General features: G+C 43.2%; 1 protein-coding gene across 1 annotated transcript in view; it reads right to left on the bottom strand.

Annotated features, from left to right (window-relative positions):
* Positions 1 to 20,001, bottom strand: part of LOC118816023 — a 30,556-nt gene that overhangs the window by 6,772 nt on the left and 3,783 nt on the right. Inside the window, exons 5-20 of the mRNA XM_036582510.1 lie at positions 18,476 to 18,598; positions 17,472 to 17,588; positions 13,812 to 13,972; positions 12,306 to 12,452; positions 11,496 to 11,598; positions 11,187 to 11,312; positions 9,560 to 9,739; positions 7,837 to 8,072; positions 7,342 to 7,740; positions 6,434 to 6,782; positions 5,588 to 5,748; positions 4,786 to 4,882; positions 4,553 to 4,660; positions 3,302 to 3,561; positions 1,703 to 3,167; positions 347 to 469 (exon numbers count right to left, since the gene is read on the bottom strand). Coding sequence (XP_036438403.1) covers positions 347 to 469; positions 1,703 to 3,167; positions 3,302 to 3,561; positions 4,553 to 4,660; positions 4,786 to 4,882; positions 5,588 to 5,748; positions 6,434 to 6,782; positions 7,342 to 7,740; positions 7,837 to 8,072; positions 9,560 to 9,739; positions 11,187 to 11,312; positions 11,496 to 11,598; positions 12,306 to 12,452; positions 13,812 to 13,972; positions 17,472 to 17,588; positions 18,476 to 18,598 — 4,155 coding nt within the window. The remainder of the gene's footprint in view (positions 1 to 346; positions 470 to 1,702; positions 3,168 to 3,301; positions 3,562 to 4,552; positions 4,661 to 4,785; positions 4,883 to 5,587; positions 5,749 to 6,433; positions 6,783 to 7,341; positions 7,741 to 7,836; positions 8,073 to 9,559; positions 9,740 to 11,186; positions 11,313 to 11,495; positions 11,599 to 12,305; positions 12,453 to 13,811; positions 13,973 to 17,471; positions 17,589 to 18,475; positions 18,599 to 20,001) is intronic.

Here is a 20,001-nt window from a genome sequence, read left to right on the forward strand (position 1 = left end):
TTCTAGGGATAGTTATAAAAACTGTCTGAAAACAGATACAAGTCGAATATGAAAGATTATTTTAGGAGGTCTTTAATTGTGTAGCTACTAAAATTAATAGTGGTTAATTCACAAAATATTAATACTAAAATTAATATTTTGTGAATTAACCACGGCCTTCAGTTCAGGGTCAAAAATAAGACAACACCTCTGCATTATTGCTAATTTCTGCTAGCACCCCTATGGGATTTCTAATAGTATGTTGCACATGGCTGTTCTACATTAAACACAGACATAACACAGACAGAACTGAACCCCCCCCCCTTCCCCCAAATAGACAAAAAAACAAAGAAAGAAGTTGGTTTACCTCGTATTTGGGCAGGCCGACAGCGTTTGGGAATATCACAGAGGGAAGATCCTGATCTGCAAATCCAGCCTTCACCAGTCCAGAGCCAGTGTCCAGCACTACAGGGGTCAGATAATCACTCATCTACACAAACACAGATAACCAGGAAGTAAACCAGGGGTGTTGAACACTAAAAAGGACCATATTATAAAAAAAAAAACAAACAAACACCTGGGGCAGAGACGCCTAGGTTTTTATTTAATGTTTAATTTACATTTTGTTATGATGCAAACCGGCCACTATTCAAAATATGCCAAAACTACAACAGCAAAAAAAAAATAGGCACTTCTATACACACACACACACACACACTATATTATATATATATATATATATATATATACACACACACATACACACACATACACACACACACCTGCTGAGGTTCTTCAGGACTGCTAATAAACAATGCTACCACATAGAACCTCAACCTGTTTACAAAAGCTTGAAGAACTATAGTGTGACAGTAGAACAGCAGCTCAATTTACATAGCAGGATTTCTTAGTAAGGCTGGACAGTTAAAGCCCAAAATTAGGACTGTCCATTAGAGAGGTTCCTTAGCAACACAGTGATACTGGAATCATATCAGTACACTCTTAAAGATGGTTCTTTAAAGGTTCTTTAACAAAAGAAATGGTTCTATTTACAACCGTGAGTTCTATGTAAAACTATTTCATGCTTAAATGGTTCTCTGCATGGTGAAGTGGTTCTTCAGATGGAGAATGTGTTGTGTATGGTTCTGTATAGCTAGCATATCAAGCTTTCCATCACAATAGAAGAACCCTTTTGGTGCTATACAGGACCATATACAAGAGTCTGAAGAACCATTTTACCATGCAAAAGAATTATTTAATCTTCAAATGGTTCTACACAGAACTAAATGGTTCTAAATAAAACTCTCTTTACTAAATAACCCCAGAAGATCCATCTTTAAGAGTATCAGAAGATAACTGTTAACCTAAAAAAAATTAATAAATAAATAAATAAATAAATACTTTCACCATCAAACAGATGTGTGGATTTGACAGATATAATCATTGATATTAAATGAAGCACTTTGTTCAGGAAGAGCAGACTGACTGTTTGTGTGACTATTTTAACATGTTTATATATCCGCTGATGTGCACTTGGAACATCTGATATTGAGGTCGTCCCAGATTTCCTGTATTATTGCTTCCACATTAACTCGACTCCTGCTGGACTCACTAAGCTTTGTGAAACATTCTTATATTAGTGTATGTAGCCAGATTAGATTAGATTAGTTTAGATTAGATTAGATTAGATTAGATTAGATTAGATTAGATATCACATCCAAACCTCTCTGGTGGAGATTTGAAGCTGCTGCTGGAGCACAGGTGATCTGCACACGCTTCTAGTAGAGGGTCCATCATCGTTCCTCATGTTCATGACATCAGCATCATTCTTCTCACATGGTCCATAAGACTCTGTTTCTGAAATCGGACCCTCACACTCCGCTTCAGTCTGATCCATAGCTTCATGTTCGCACTCAGAATCTCTAACAGTTTCAGAACCAGGCCCATGGAGATCCACACAGCGAGGGTTGTTATTGTTTCTGTTGTGTTCAGCCACAGCTGGAAGGATTTTCAGAGGAGGGTTTTTGCGCTCTTTTGGTTTTGGGCCAGCAGAGGGTGCCACACTGGAAAACGAAGCCACAGATGAGTTGTCATCATCCCGACCTTGTACATGTTCCTCAGATATTGAGCTCGTCTGATTGCGTAGTGATGGCTTGTTCAGCCTGGGCGTTCGGGGAAGAGGTTTTGGACCACCTGGATCAAACGCTGCTCTTTCTTGACCAGTCTCTAGGGGCGCCAAACCTTCTGCTGAATAAATCTCTGATTCTACTGCATCCTTCCTGAAGTGATGGTCTTTGTTGGCATCAGGCCTGCTCTCAGACTGGACATTCTCACTTATGCCCGATTCAGAAAGGTCTATAAACGTCTCCTGTCTGATTTCAGAAGGATCTGGAGGCTCATTTGGATCTCCAGCAGTGGAAACTTGCATGTTGGACAGATTTAAGACTGCACAGATGAAGTCGGACTTTTGCTTCTCAGGATCTAGAATGTTAATCTCAGAAACAGTATACTCCTTTTCTGAAGGACAACCATGTGGTAAAGCATCTCCATCTGAGCTGGAGGTGATAGAAACCAAAGACAGCTTATCCTGACCACAGTCCAAACTCAAATACAAGTCGTTATTGGTGGATTCCTTTGTGACAGGTTCTGGTTCTTCATTAGCAGCTAAGTCTGGGTCTTTATGAATGTCAAATACATCCTGATTCAAGTCTTTAACTTCATCTGTGGTTGAAGTAGAAGGTTTGGAACTGGTGGATTCTTCTGTGGTTAAATGTGGTTCATGAGATGAAGTTGAGTCAATATAGCCATCAATTTCATCTGTGGCTGAATTAGAAAGTCTGGATTTAGAAGATAAACCAGAGTCCATGCAGGAGATAAATTTATCTGTGGCCGAATCTGAAGGTTTGGAGTTTCTCGTAGCTCCATCTGAAGTTAAACGTGGATGTGTAGATCCGATAGCCTCTGGTTTTGACTCTTGCGTTTGGCGCCTGCAGTTCATCAGCAGAGCCTCATCGTCCTCCTCAAAGCTCCTGAGCGCCGAGGCCATCTCCATGATGGAACACTTCACCACCTTTTGACCCCTAGGCCGCTTCTTCACCTTTCCATCCCGCTGCTTCTCCTCTCTGCTCAAACTCCTCTCCAGCTCCTCCACTTCTTTCTTCTCCCGCTCCAGCTCCTCCAGGAACTTCCTGTTACAGATGAGAAAGAACCAAATACGAGACCTCAGTGAACAGAAGTATCACAGTGTTCAGTATTTTTGCTTTATTGTGAAGAAAAACAGTGATAATGATATCATGAAAAACGTTCATTGTTCCATCTCTACCTCCTCCTTTCTGGCGTTTTCTCTGAGAGTCGCAGCTCCTGGATCTTCAGCTCCTCCTCCAAGATCCGCTCCTCCAGAACCTGCAGGTCCTTCAGCTCCTGAACAACTCCACTTCGGTTCGGATGCAGGTCAGTGGGTGCAAGAGCCTCAGAGTTTGGACCTGAAGAGGAGACGTCGTCGTGGTAACCGAAGTGCAGGGGTGAGCTGGACTCCTCCTCCAGTCCAATCACTCCAGCTTCAGCCAGGTCACTGGACGACATCTGGAGGATTAACGGACAGGTATGTGCACTGAATCAGTCAATCACAGCTGCCTTGTCATTCAATCAACCTTTATTTTGACTCTGAAGTACATTGAGGGTGACCCTCAGTTCCAATGTAGGGATTGAAACAAAAAGTGAAATTTACCAACCAAACCAAAAGAAAACTCAACTGAAACAGTTCCAGACTGCCTGAAGGTGGCAGGAGACAAAGTTTAAAATGACTTAATGACACCCAGCAGCTGTGTGGAAGGTCACTGCAGGTAAATATACAGCTGATTGATCTCTAACAGCTCAGAGAATAAAAATCAAACAGTAAATAAAGAAATTTACCCAGTAAAGGCTGTTAGAACCCAAACAGTGCAAACATGACTGACCGTCATACTGTTTCCCATTGATTATCTAGACTGTGATGGCTGGGTTTCAGTTTCATAATGAACCAGTTGTTTCGGCAAAGCATCTCTCAGTATCAGTCAGCCCCCCTAGATACATTTTGGGTAAAATTAAGCGATTCAATTATTCTGTATAGTATTCTCGATATTCTCTATTCAGTATTTTATATTTTCTACAATGAACACTGGTAACCACTTCTGCTTCATTTGCTTTGAGGGCTGAAATGTAAGCTCTAGTCATTTATTTTGATCATTTGTGAACTGTGAAAGTCCTTTATCAGGCTTTGAGGGTGAGACATTTTGCTGTCATCACCATTCACACCCAAACAGCCAGCGTGTTCATGATTACATGACTAAAGCACAAAACTGTTTGGAGCACAAAGTTCTCCATAGACGTAACTTCTTAATTCTTTTCTCAGGGCTTCAGTTTTGATGCATTTAACTGTAAAATATACAACGACCAGAACGACCCTAGAAGGTCCGAGTGAGGCCCACCCAGCGTGGTCTTGAAGTCCTGTGGGAAACTCACTAAGAAAACTAACCATTCAGGAATATATAAAGCAGAATGCTTCATCAGCTTTTTTAACTGAAGAAATCCTCACCTGAGTGAGCTGGACATTGTGGTTCCATGAAGGCCACTGTCTGTCCGGATGGTCAGCTTTCAGCAGAACATCCAGAGCCTCCTCCTGAGCGAGAATGTTCTCCTCCTCCTGTTCAAAAAGACAAAACCGGGTAAAAGAGCTTCAGTCTGGGGGATTTGGTTTTTTCACTAAATTATCGCTTTAAGTTAAAGTGAGGGTCAGTGTGATTTAGGGTCAGTCAGGTGTATCTGTACCTGTAGTATTCCTGCTGTACGGCCCAGGATTTCCTCCACAGCCCGGAGCTCCTGCTGCTCCTCCAGCTCCCAGTTACCCAGAGACACGTCTGATAACCTGCACACACATACCATCCGCAAAACAGCTTAAAAAAGTGCTTTATTAACATCTATAAACATAAATTCAGCAACATTTCACAGTTAATGTGCATCATATTCATAATGTACATAAACTAATTAACTTCATTAAGGCTAACTTATCAACTTAATGCTTACATTAACATTGATCCCTTAACTTTATTAACGATATCCTATTAACCTTATAGAAAGTCAGCTAATAACGTACTTTGTTAACGCTAAACCATTAACTTTTGTTAATGATATCCTATTTACTTTATGAACAGTAACCTAATAACTTTATTATCGCTAGCCTATCAACTTCATCAACACAAACGTATTAACTTTAACGCTAACCTATTAACTGTTATTATTGACCTATGAACTTTATAAACGCTAACTAACATTAATTTTAATAAAGGCTAACTCTGATTTAATTAATGCAAACTTTACTGTTGACTTGTCAACTTTATAAATGCTGACAACTTAATACTAACTTTTAAATGACAAACATTAACTCTAACAAATCAGTGCTGCCCAGTACTAGTCAGACCCACACTTCTTTAAAGTTAGTAGTTCCTTACAGTTAATAAAGTGAAATAGCAATATGACTTCATAATATATTACACTTATATTACACTTTCCTGCAGAAACTAAGTTTTAAATTTTAACCCCAGTGAAGGTTTTAAACTAATCAGAGACGCACCTGTCACACGTGTCGTGTCTGACATCATGCAGGTCGTACGTGTCCCACAGAAGAGTGGGCGGAGCCTCTGCTGTACTGTCAGCCCCGCCCTCTGCTATGGTGCTGGACAGAACGTTCCGGATGGGGCTGAACTCCTCCTCTCGGAATCCTCCATCACCATCCTGCACAAACATCAGCCAGACTGTGGAGTTTATTCACTCACACACACGCAGTGAGGTTACACTGACACTGTGGGGCGCTGCTGAGCACTGCTGGAGATCTGAACCAGGGTTACCACAGGCTTTTACACAGCAGGAAACTGAAGAACAAACTCCAGCGTTCATGATATTCATACAGCAACACAACATAAAACTACTGTTCAAACAACACACTGACTAGTTGACTAGGTGCCAAATTTGGCCAATTTGTGCCTCCAAAAGTTTAACCCTGTCAGTTTAACTGTTTGATAAGTACTCATTGTTGATTCACTGATGTAAGATTCGTTATTTTTGACATTTGTATATAAAATTGGCATGTAGCGCCCTCTGCTGTCTGTGTGTGTTCTGCTCCCAAAACTCAGTTTCTACTACTTTAGTAAGACACCACTGCATTATGGTATACATTGGAATTTGGAGTGTAGTGTCTGTACTCTAATTTGCGATGCATTATGGGTATTCAATAGTGAACTATAACTGTTGATTTTCAAACAACCCAACAAAGTACTGACACCCTAATAGGAAGTGATTCTGAACGCAGCAAATGCCTCAATTACTGGATTAATTGATTACAGAAATAATCATTAGTAGCTCCAGGTAACATCTGAGGAAAGTCTGAAAGTATTCCACAGATGAAGGTGACCGTCCGTACCTTCCGTTTGGGGCTGTGGACACAGTCCGTCTGAGTGGGCTGGTCACGGCAGCGCTCTGAAAGGCTGGGGCTCTTTGGTGCCCTCTGCAGGCCAGGAGAGCTGGGGCTGATGGTCACCGTGTACAAGTTCTCCAGGTCGTCCACCGGGAGGCTCAGCCAGGGGTTTTTGGGCAGCGTAGCTGACCGCTGGACCTTTATCTCAAAGTTCAGAGAGTCTGCGGTTATCCTGGGGATTATGTGGATACTCGCTTTAGAGGAGTTATTCCCAGCAGGGCCGTGGTCAAGCTCCTCCGAGTCGGACACGCTGGACACGTTCTCCTCACTGATCTGCAGCTGAGGAACCTTCAGCCTGGACAGAACACCACAACATCAAAACCATACAATTTACACTATTCTGACAACAGACCGAAACAAAAAACCAACTACTGTTAAAAATCTGGAATCGCTTGTCAAATCATTTTAATTAATTATACAAAAATGCAGCTCCTTTATTAGTGTACATAAGAAAACAACAAAGAAGTAAATAAATAAATAAATAAATAATTTAAAAAAATGTAATTAATAAATTAGAATTTAATTGTTTTGTGAACAGGATCCACTATACAGATGGCTCTGGAAGATTTTACTTATTCGCACCATATTAGGATCATTTTATATATTTATCTGGATTTATGTTGTTCCAATAATAAAATAATAAAAGAAAAATCCAAATGTCATTATAATATTATTAAAATTAATCTTTTTAAAATATCGTCAACACAGATCATGCTTCAACAAGAATGAGTGCTATTAGATAAGCTGTTATGATTCTGATATTAGAATCATTTTACGTAGAAATCTAACTTTGTACCTCATAAATGTTATAAACACTGATCAGTAGAGGGCGCTAGTGCACCTCTGACCCTTACCTGGTCGTGATGTCTCTGCCACAGGGCATTCTGGGTAAGCCCAGAGGTCCCTCCTTTCCTGTGTCAGCATGACCACTTCCTGCTCCCTCAAAGCCGGAGTCGAAGGAGCTGAGCGACGGTGGTTTTCCAGCGGGAGGCATCGAGTCCAGCGTCGACATTGACCGGAGAAACGGAGCGTCCTGCTTGCTGAGGTCAGACTGAGACGGAGGTCTGAGAGAGCGAGACACGAACCCAGAGTCCGGCTGCACCTCAGCACAAACGCTTCTCCTGGGAGTCAGGTCAGAGGTCACGGTCTCACGACTGCCTTTCAGGTACTCATACTGCCACTGGAGCGCCAGCTGGAGGTCACGAAGGGTCGCAGAACCAGGAGAGGTCAACAGCTTCCTCAAATTCATACACCTGCAGGGAGAAGCGCAAATCCACAACGATCAGAACACGAGAGGAGTTAAAGGGGGTTAAAGGGAATCACACCAACTAAAAGAATCATCAGCCCACCTGTGGGCGAGCTGTCTGCCCGCGGTCTGCAGGTGCGGGTCAGATATGACGTTAGCCAGGTGCGCTAGCTGGACTAGCTCCTCCACCTGAGGACAGGTGTGCACTCTGAGAAACGACTCCAGAGCAGGTTTCCACTCTCGCCCGGCCGAAACGTCACCCTGACCGTCACAGCAGGTCTCCCACAGCAGGTCCTGCAGGAAGCTCTCGCACACAGCTAGACTGTACCAGCTGTGGACCTAAACACGGACAGACGCACGGACAGACGCACGGACAGACGCACGGACAGACGCACGGACAGACAAGGGTCAGTGTACAACTGCCTGACAAACAGTCTGTAATTAAAGCCTCAGAGTCAGAATATTGATTAAGAAACAGGTTCACTTTCTTTATATCAACAACAACTAAGCTGCTGACACAATATATAAATGCATTAACTGATTAATTTCAGTGAAGCTCGTGTTCAGTCGACTTCAGGTGGGTTTTTTTCCCCGGTAATAAGAGGCTCATGGGGCTCATCAGCTCTTTTTAAAGCTGAAGGGGGACATCACCAAATACTACGAAATTGTGAAATTCATGTTAATTTTAAAAGATTCTATTTTCACTCATATTATGCATTTTCAGTAGTGCTTTCAGACTTTGGAACCCACTGAATGTACATGAAAAATATCTGGTATTGGCATCAGCTCACAAGTCCAATCATTACAAACCTAATAATAATATTAATAATAATAATAATAATAATAATAATAACAATAAATGTTTGTGCATATATTTTATCACTACTACGAGTAGCATTAGTGACAACGTAATGTTGCTGCATCAGTGGTGGGAGAGGCAGTGTGTGCAGATGCTCTAGATAGTGAAGATGTTGCTGTAACAATGTTGGAAGACGAGGTGCAGATGTTCTAGATAATGATATCAGTGGAGGGAGAGGCAGTGTGTGCGGATGTTCTGGATCATGCACGGTTGATCTAGAGCATCCGCACACAAGAGATGGCCAAAATCTGATTAGCCACCCCAGGTACAACCCCACTCACACATTCTGACTGCCATCCTGTCGAAACTCCCTGCCATACCCCACGTTTTCTAGAACAGCCACTGTTCTAGATAGTATTTCATGAGTTACATTAGTGATGGTGTTTACTTTGCTGTAGCTCTGGTGGTAGAGGCAGTGCGTTGATGTTCTAGACAGTGAAGATGTTGCTATAACAGTGTTGGGAGAGGCACTGTGGGCTGATGTGCTAGATAATGTTTAATGAGCAGTGTTAGCGTTTACTTTGCTGTAGCAGTGGTGGAAGAGGCACTGCGTGTGGATGTTCTAGATAATGTTTAATGAGCAGCGTTAGTGTTTGCTGTAGCAGTGGTGGAAGAGGCACTGCGTGCTGATGTTCTAGATAATGTTTAATGAGCAGCGTTAGTGTTTGCTGTAGCAGTGGTGGGAGAGGCATTGCATGCTGATGTTCTAGATAATGTTTAATGAGCAGCGTTAGTGTTTGCTGTAGCAGTGGTGGGAGAGGCATTGCATGCTGATGTTCTAGATAATGTTTAATGAGCAGTGTTAGTGTTTACTTTGCTGTAGCAGTGGTGGTAGAGGCACTGTGTGCGGATGTTCTAGATAATGTTTAATGAGCAGTGTTAGTGTTTACTTTGCTGTAGCAGTGGTGGTAGAGGCACTGTGTGCGGATGTTCTAGATAATGTTTAATGAGCAGTGTTAGCGTTTACTTTGCTGTAGCAGTGGTGGTAGAGGCACTGTGTGCGGATGCTGCTGTACTGAAGCTCCACCGCTGATCTAAACTCGTTCTTCTGCCGTTCCAGTTCCTCCACCCATGGTTCTCCAACCCAGCGCTCTCCCACGGTCTCTGCTAATGTGTGGATTACATCCTCCGCACGACGCACCAAGGCCTAGAACACAACAAGGTTTAAGACAATTCAGACCACATAAATATGCAGACAGCTGAGACGTAATGATGCACATTCAGGTTTGATAGGATTTTATGAAGATTTGATTTTCTGAGTTAAAATAAAATCATAAAATGATTAACCACGGCAATCAGAGCTAGGCCCTCAGTTCAGGCGGTGAAGGTCAAAGCTCAGCCAAATAAACAAGGAAGAACCACCATGGCAGTAATGCTCATTTTCATTCCCACCCAGTGGGATTTCGAATAGTGTGTTGGCACTGGTACATATGAACTTTTTGGCCGTTCTAGATAAAACAGATATTTGAAGCTTGTACAAGACCTTCGATGAGTTTTGTCAGACATTCATACACTATATTGCCAAAAGTATTTGCTCGTCTGCCTTCACACGCATATGAACTTGAGTGAGATCCCATTCTTAATCCATAGGGTTTACAGCTTCAACTCTTCTGGGAAGGCTTTCCACAAGGTTTAGGAGTGTTTATGGGAATTTTTGACCATTTTTCCAGAAGCGCATTTGTGAGGTCAGACACTGATGTTGATGAGAAGGCCTGGCTCGCAGTCTCCGCTCTAACTCATCCCAAAGGTGTTCTATCGGGTTGAGGTCAGGACTCTGTGCAGGCCGGTCAAGTTCTTCCACACTAAACTCGCTCATCCATGTCTTTATGGACCTTGCTTTGTTCACTGGCGCTCAGTCATGCTGGAACAGGAAGGGGCCGTCCCCGAACTGTTCCCACAAAGTTGGGAGCATGAACTTGTCCAAAATCTCTTGGTGCTGAAGCATTAAGAATTTCTTTCACTGGAACTAAGGGGCCGAGCCCAACTCCTGAAAAACACCCCCGCACCACAATCCCCCCTCCACCAAACACTACACTTGGCCGACCACTTCGTGGCTGAGTTGCTGTCGTTCCCAATCGCTTCCACTTTGTTATGACACCACTGACAGTTGACTGTGGAATATTTAGTAGTGAGGAAATTTCACGACTGGACTTGTTGCACAGGTGGCATCCTATCACGGTACCACGCTGGAACTCACTGAGCTCCTGAGCCCATTCTTTCACTAACGTCTGTAGAAGCAGTCTGCAGGCCTAGGTGCTCGGTTTTATACACCTGTGGTCATGGAAGTGACTGGAACACCTGAATTCAATGATTTGGATGGGTGAGTGAATACTTTTGGAAATATAGTGTATATCTGAGCTTGTATGTATCAGTGTTACAGTGACTCTCAGTAAAGAGTCCTGCATAGAGCTGCCGCCACTGTTTAACATTCCTAACAACTGACCAGTCCCTGTTTAGACTACGACACATTCACAGGCTGTAGCTAGAATTTCCATAAGGACTATATTTGATGCTTTATGACGTTTTGGTTCCACCCATTGTAAATCAAAGCACGTAAACAAACAAACAAACAAAACTACATAAACTAACGTTACCATAGCGTTTGTATAAACAGACTCCTCGAACTCCAGCCTCTGAGTTTCAGCTCTGCTGCTGTCTGTAACCTCCTCAGTCCTGTAGCACTGCAGCTTCTGCCACAGACGCGCCATCTGAGACTCGATCTGAGGGGTTAAATAAAAAAAACAAACAGAAAACAAACAGAAAACAAACATCACTACATGTCTGAAATATACTAATCTCCACAGATGAACAGACAAGTTGAAGGACCAAAAGAGCTTATTTTTAAAAGTGTTTTGTTTTATATTTTTTTTTTTGGTGTATTTATAAAATGTTTTGTTTGCTACCTGTTGAGCTTCTCTCTGAAGATTGAGGACCTGCAGCTGGACGCGGGCTTTGGCGAACGCCTGTTGCCACAGCAACTCCACCTTCTCCACTGCCGCTGTTATTCTACAGGAGCGAGAGAGAAAAAGAAAAGACAGACCTCCGTCAGCTCCACTGTTTGTCCGGTTATGCAGCCAGAAAACGGCACTGTGACTGAAGTCAGTGCTGAATAATCTTTATATCTTATTCTGCTACAGTTTCTTTAACGTTTCACTGTAACAGCATTCAGCACAAGGGGAATGTCAACTCCCTACTACGGAAACGGGTCCAACACAACTATGGAAATGAGGAAAGCGTAATAACGGAAGTGGGTAGAGTAACTATGGAAACAGGTGTAACACAAACTACCGAAACTCATAGTGTAATAACAGAAATGGGTACAGTGTAACTACATAAATGGGTGCAACAACATTATGGAAATGGTATATGGTAACCATGGAAACCATTGCAGTGTAACTATATAAACTGGTTGTGCGAAACTAATAGCACACTGTAACCATGGAAACAGGTGCTATAAAAGCATGGAAATAGGTACGGCGTATCCAGGTAAATGGGGGCTACAAGACTACGGTATTGGTGTACAGGAATAACAGAAATTGGCTCTTTGAGACCATAAAAATGGGTATAGTGTAACCATGGAAACATTTGCTACAAGACCATGGAAATTATATCGTAACCATGGAAATGAGTGCTAAAAAGCCAAGGAAATGGGTGTTCAGATGGGTAATTAATCAGAGGTGGGTGTGTGTGTGTGTGTGTGTGTGCTTGCTTACCTTTCGTAGTTGTGCAGCATCTCCAGCGCAGTGTGTGTGTAGAGGTGTGTTCCCACCATGGCCTGATAGCACTGATCACTCTCAGGAACACGGAACTTCTCCAACACCAACTCGCACCTCCTCAGCAACTCATCCAGACCCAGATCACTGAGAGAGAGAGAGAGAGAGAGAGAGAGAGAGAGAGAGAGAGAGAGAGAGAGAGAGAGAGAGAGAGACAGAAGCAGTATTCAGTGGCTAAAGAAAGACCAACACTGTAAATCATTTTCACATGGTCGACCCTGGAGGTATTTAATTTTTTATTTTTAAAACAAAGATGATTTGTCTTCTAATGTTATTTTAAAATATTCTGCTTTTTCATTAATCTATTTTCTCCCTCTTTTTATTTCCCTGTGGGTTTATGTACACAGTCACAACTGATTTTACATAAATTAAAACATGCTGTTTTGTCCCCTTAAGACCAGTATGCAAATGAGCTCTGATTGTTCCAATAGGCCGCCCTGTTTAGCAACTCATTTAAAAAGCATGTACAACTGTTACGTCAGGGCTGAAATCCTCAGGGGGAAAATAAATCAGATGTGTGGATCATTTGGAAACTGTAATGATCCATTTGCTTCCCAAAAGCCAGGAACAGCACAGAGTTGAATTGTTTTCCCACAACTTCACTCCTGTAACTCCGATACAGTCTGTCTGCAGGAACAACACCCTGCATCTCTACTTCAATGGGAATGGGCGATGCTAAGCTGCTGTAGGCCGATTGGGCTGGGCTACACTGCTGTAAATTAATTAATTAACTAATTAATTAAATAATTTAAATAAAAACACAAACACTTAAACCTTGATCAATAATTCTTGCATGCAAACATTTATTTAAAAATTAGGCCGTCAATTGTCAATTTAGACAGGTGACTGCTTCCCAGCACAGTCGTCGGGTTATTCATCAATCACCAACATCTGATCCTATTTCTTCTCAATCACCAGCATCTGATTATCCTCCTAGTTCCTCAGCCCTAATGTTTACATAGATTGACGTGTTATTGCAATGAAAACCACAATGATATGGGCTCTAACCTTTTCTAGATCACTGTAGCGGTATCTGCACCTCTTCGCTTCTGTCGAAACGGATTCGATTTCCCCAAAAAACATTTTATGATCAGTTATTCACAGCAGTTACGATCGTCTCATTTACAAAATCAGCACCGACTGATCAAACGCCAACAAATCTGTGGTTCCTCACCTTCAGAGCCACCATCATCCAAAATGTGGTCTGATAACACGGCAAGAGTCAGAGATCGGTCTTTCAAACGAGACTGAGATCATGACTGCAGCCTAAAGTATGTGGGAACAGCGCCCCCTTTTAGTTTGGGTACACCGTTTCAGGCTAAATTGGGTTCACAGTTAAGCAGTTAAAGCTTAAAAGGTCCTCCTACGCAGGCTGTTCAGGCCGTGTCCTCAGAGATTGCTCAGAGGGGTCCGGTACCAGATCAGATGAAGCTCAGTGAGCGTTACCTGCGTATGTGCTGCAGCTGAGTGCGGTTGGTGGAGCAGAAGTGAGAGAGAGCGTCAGGGTCAGTGGGAACCGGCAGCGTGGAGACCGACTGAAGAGCACTGATGCACACTGGCAACCTGCGGACCACCGCCACGAACTCCTGCACAAAACCGTCTATCTCCTACAAATAAACACGAACAAAAACAAACAACTGGTTTGGTAAATGAAGGGGGTCTCTGACTTCAGCACAGCACTGTATATGGTATATAAATAATATACTAGAAGTACATTTTTGTTGTACACATTTATATGTGATGCCTCTTGTTTTTCTAGGCTGTTCTTTAGTGAAGCCTGTCAATTACGACACCTTATTGCTAAAGCAAGTATAATTAGTTCTGTGAAATTGAATTCCATTTTATTTAATACGTCTGACTCCACATATTTCATGTAGCAACACTGATTCCTTTTTCTGTTCCAACTAATTAAACCTCTGGTGTCTTGGAGTCAAACAGTTTAAACAGTATTTAAGTAATACAATAATAACAAATTAAAAAAATTAAACAACTACTTATAAATCCACACAAGAAAACAGCATCCAAATGCAATAAGTCACTGCGACCTGAAGATTTAAAGACCGGCACTAAAACACAGAGCGTATAATTCAGGAGCAGAAACTCTACAGCCCTGAAAACATCACAAACGCATTAAACATCATTCAAAATCAGGAGCATCTCACCAACAAACCGCTAGAATCACCACCTTCAGCTGCGCTTCAGAGAAAGAGCGAGAACGGCAGCGCCGAGTCTCTCCACCATCGTTTGAGTTGCTAATGAGGCGGATGCGTGCGTGGTTGCGGAAGTGCGTGTCTCCATGGAAACAGCAGCTTCATTAATGAGATGCAGGATCAAAGCGCTCACGCAGCAGATGACGCAAATCCACAACTTTAATTCATAAGAAGACAAAAGCCTGAGTTTCACCTGCTCTTACATTAGAGTAACAACAAAAGAACAAATGAAGTGGACCACCCACGTCCAACCAATCAGGATGAGGAGGCGGACCACCCACGTCCAAACAGGGCAAAAGGCAGGATCACCCACAACCAACCAATCAGGACGAGGAGCTGAAGCACATACATCCAATTAAACATGACAAAGAGGCGGGACCACACATCCTAACAATCAGGACGAGGAGGCAAACCACTCACGTCCAACCAATCAGGACGAGGACGTGGACCACCCATGTCCTACCAATCAGGACGAGGAGGCAGGACCGCACATCCTACCAATCAGGACGAGGAGGCGGAGCACCCATGTCCAACCAATCAGGACAAGGAGGTGGACCACCCACGTCCAACCAATCAAGACGAGGAGGCAAGATGACATATGTCCAATTAATCATGACAAAGAGACGGGACCACCCACGTCCAACCCATCGGGATGAGGAGGCAGACCACCCACGTCCAAACAGGACAAGAGGCAGGACCACCCACATCCAACCAATCAGGACGAGGAAGGGGACCACCCACATCTAACCAATCAAGACGAGGAGGCGAGACGACACACGTCCAATTAAATCATGACAAAGAGACGGGACCACCCACGTCCAAACAGGACAAGAGGCAGGACTACCCACATCCAACCAATCAGGACGAGGAGGTAGAGCACATACATCCAATTAAATCATGACAAAGAGATGGGACCACCCACGTCCAAACAGGACAAGAGGCAGGACCCCACACCCCCTACCAATCAGGACGTGGAAGCGGACCTCCCACATCCAACCAATCAGAACGAGGAGGCGAAGCACATGCATCCAATTAATTTTGACAAAGAGGCGGGACCACACACCCTCAACCAATAAGGACGAGGAAGCAGACCACCCACATCTAACCAATCAGGACGAAGAGGTGGACCACCCTAGTCCAACCAATCAGGACGAGGAGGCGAGACCACATACATCCAATTAATCAGGACAAGGAGGCGGACCACCCACGTCCAAACAGGACAAGAGGCAGGACCACCCACATCTAACCAATCAGGACGAGGAGGTGAAGCACATACATCCAATTAATTTTGACAAAGAGGCGGGACCACACCCCCTACCAATCAGGACGAGGAAGGGGACCACCCACATCTAACCAATCAAGACGAGGAGGCGAGACGACATGTCCAATTAAATCATGACAGAGACGGGACCACCCACATCCAAACAGGACAAGAGGCAGGACCCCACACCCCCTACCAATCAGGACGAGGAAGCGGACCACCCACATCCAACCAATCAGAACGAGGAGGCGAAGCACATGCATCCAATTAATTTTGACGAAGAGGCGGGACCACACACCCTCAACCAATCAGGACGAGGAGCTGGGCCACCCATGTTCAACCAATCAGGACGAAGAGGTGGACCACCCTAGTCCAACCAATCAGGACGAGGAGGCGAGACCACATACATCCAATTAATCAGGACAAGGAGGTGGACCACCCACGTCCAACCAGGACAAGAGGCAGGACCACCCACGTCCAACCAATCAGGATGAGGAGGTGGACCACCCTTTTTAATTAATAGTTAAATAGCCAGAAATAAAATAAATAAATAAATAAATAAATAAAAATAAAAACTCTTTTCTGCAGCTGCAGCACATTTAGAAATTAGCTTTAAAAATATTTTTAAAAAAAGTCCCCCACAACTTTACCATCTTCACCCAATGTGGTGGGAAAACCACAAATCTGGCAACCCTACACAACAGGGGAAGAATCAGTGAGTGAAACACACACATGAGGAAATCAGCAGTTTTCTGGTTGCCGTAGCAATGCTGCCTAAAATCTGTGTTTTCCGACTCTTACAGGTGTTTCACCACCTGCACTCGCACTCAGCTTTAGCTTAGTTTGAGCTGAAAAGAGTCGAGTGTGTGGAGGAAGAGCAGCGTGAAGAACCTGTTAGAGCAGCTCACACACATCATGACTGCGCGCGCGCGCACACACACACACACACACACAGACACACACACACAGACACACACACACAGACACACACACACAGACACACACACACAGACACACACAGACACACACACACAGACACACACACACACACACACGCAACTAATCAGTGTCCGATTTGGCCAGAGCTTCAACCTTTACAGCTGCCAAGCGCTCACACACATTACTGTCTCCTGAGCAGCGATGCGTGTCTGTGGATCACATGATCCTGAAAACACGCATTCAGCCCTGATGACCCACACCAACCACCATCTACTAGCCAACACACACAGGGGAACTCCACTCATTTTCCATAATTTCTCCATAACTAAGTGGTCAAGATGTAAACAGAGTCATTCAGAGCGGTTCAGAGTGGTTTGGTGTGAACGCTCTGTTCTAGATAAACTTACAATCAGAACTGTTCACAGTGGTGGTGATAGGAACCAGACGTCCTCCTCTAAAAGCTCCCTCACAGAAAGTTCCTACATGAAATGGTTATGAATTCACTGCCTGATGACTGAGACACTGTTTTATGATAGTTTTGAGAACTTAAAACCCAGTGAGGCAAAAATAATCCCCAAAGAAAACCCTGTTTGCATAAACACTCCTTTATGGCGAAATAAGTGAAAATGGGTGGAATTCCCCTGTAAACAAAACAAGGTCAATCTAAGCACATGAAGCAGGTTAACTGGTACTGACCTTAACGAAGCTGACCCAGCTACTGTGGCAGTAGACGAGATATCCTCCCAGACTGGCGGTCAGCTGGCTGCGGTCAATGTAGTTCCACAGTTCACACACTTCTTTAAGGAGAACACACTGTTTCAAAGGAAACACACAGGTTAGATTATATCGTTTAGTGTTAACAGACTATAGAAAATAACACTACAGAAAGTGCTCAACTAATGCAAACTATTTTCTATATTAATACTTTTGGAGGTAAATTTACACAAGTTTCAGCTTCAGTATACAGAGCGATTTTATCCCTGGCCGTGTGCACGCAGGGTTGTATGGGACGAAACAGGGCTTAGGAGTGTATATATTTAAATATACCTCAGCCAGGTAGGTCCACGCTTATTGCATTTTACTGCTTATACAATTGCATATAAAAATAATTAGTTTTTAATACTGCAGAAAATAACAGATACTATGTTTTATTGCTTCCTATTGCACTGTAACATTGTTTTCTATAGCTGTATCAATGTTTTGTGACTAGCACGTTAGCTGAGGGCTAACAACTGCTCATGGCTAGTGTGTTAGGTCAGGGCTAATATATTAGCTTGTGGCTAACATATTAGCCCATGGCCAGTGAGTAGCTTCCGGTTGGTGCATTAGCTTGGCTGTGAATAGCACCTTAGGGCTCAACATATTAGCCTGTGGCTGGTGTGTAAGCTCAGGGCTAACACATTAGCTCATGGCTAGGGAATCAACACAGGGTTAATATTGGCTTCTGGCCACTGTGTTCACCTCAACTCTGCTCAAGGCAGGGTCTGTAAGGTCAGTGCTAAAATATTAGCTGGTGGCTAGGGCATTAGCTGAGGCCTAACACTGACATTAGCACAAGGCACATTTTCAGGTACTCCTTATTTCTGTTGTACTGAATGTACTGAATTAAGACTTTGCTGTATTAAACTGACTGAATGATTAATTCAGTCAACTGTTACTCCGATCATAGCGGTTCCAATCAGACTGATGTGCTACGGTACCTTGTAGGTGGCGTGTGCCGAGTGTTTGGTTTTTCCCGGCAGCAGGAGCTTCGGCAGCAGCTTCAGAACATCTCGCTTTCTGGGCTGAACCACATATACAGAGTGGACCGTCCGCCTGTGGAGCTACCAGAGGATTCAACACAGACATTAATCTTCATAATCAAATGATCAGTAACCATTACACCCATTATCAATCTAAACCCAATAATTAGCCATCACAACCAACCTAAACCCAATAACTAGCATTCTTAACCAATCTAAACCCAATAACCAGCCTTCATAACCAATCTAAACTCAATAACTAGCGTTCTTAACCAATGTAAACCAAATAATTAACTTTCATAATCAATCTAAACACAATATACAAGCTTCAGTTCGAGTCTTGCAGGTGGGGTGAGGGTTTGGCAATGTGATTTTTGGCTGAACTATCTCTTTAATCAGCCTGAGAAAACAACATTTTCCACATCAGAGCGCTGAAGCGTTGGAGGTTTCGCTGCTGAACACCGTGTGAATGGAGTGAAAGTGTGGAAAGTCTCTGTGGCGATGCAGGGCAGATAAGAGCACTCAGGCTGAACTCTTCATTAGGTAAGTGAAGGCATATGACCCCACCACCCAACGCATGTGACTCCTCACCCCCCTCAAAACCCCCCTAACCCTGTTAGAGACACACGGAAATGACGCACGGGCAGCGCAGCGAACTCAACAGCAACCTCAGAACAGGAGGCTCTTCAAATTAAAAAGAAAGGAGTTACATAATAAGATTAAAGGGGGAGAGAGAGACGTGACGTCACTACAGTAAAAAAAGACCAGTAAAAAAACATCTGAGAAAACAATCAATTCTTTAAGTTGCTCCACTTCAGAAACTATGTTAATCAACTGACTATCTTCTGTGACCTTTTTACTGAAAAAAAAATGGTTTGGTCAGTAATGACTGTCAAGTTATGTTAAAGGGGAACTCCACCCATTTTCCAAAATTCCTGCATAATTAAGTGGTTAAAAGGTAAACAGAGAGGTTCAGAGTGGTTTGGTGTGAAACACTGTTCTAGAAAACTTACCGAATCAGAACTGTTCACAGTGGTGGTGACAGGAACCAGACGTCCACCTCTAAAAGCTCCCTCACAGAAAGTTATTACATGAAATGGTTATGAATTCACTTCCTGATGACTGAGAGGATAGTTTTAAGAAAAGTTTTGACCTAAAAATGTATTTTCAAAATTCAGAGGTACTTGCCTGGTGCTAGTCTTCCCACTATTTTCCATCATCAACATTCCATGTAAACTCAGAAGACTCATGTAGGTTCACTGGTGGTTCTGGATAGTAAACAAAATGTCTATATTTGTGTTGTAGTCATGGCGACCCCTGGCTCCTATCACCACCACTGTATGGACATCTGAACCATTTCACACCAAACCACTCTGAATCTCTGTTTACACCTCAAATACTCAATTACGGAGGAATTTTGAAAAATCGGTGGAGCTGTCCTGTAATATCACTGCACAACATGCCTGCTTCTGCTGAAATATTCT

Source organism: Colossoma macropomum, unplaced genomic scaffold, assembly GCF_904425465.1.
Source record: "Colossoma macropomum unplaced genomic scaffold, Colossoma_macropomum, whole genome shotgun sequence".
Classification (NCBI taxonomy): Eukaryota; Metazoa; Chordata; class Actinopteri; order Characiformes; family Serrasalmidae; genus Colossoma; species Colossoma macropomum.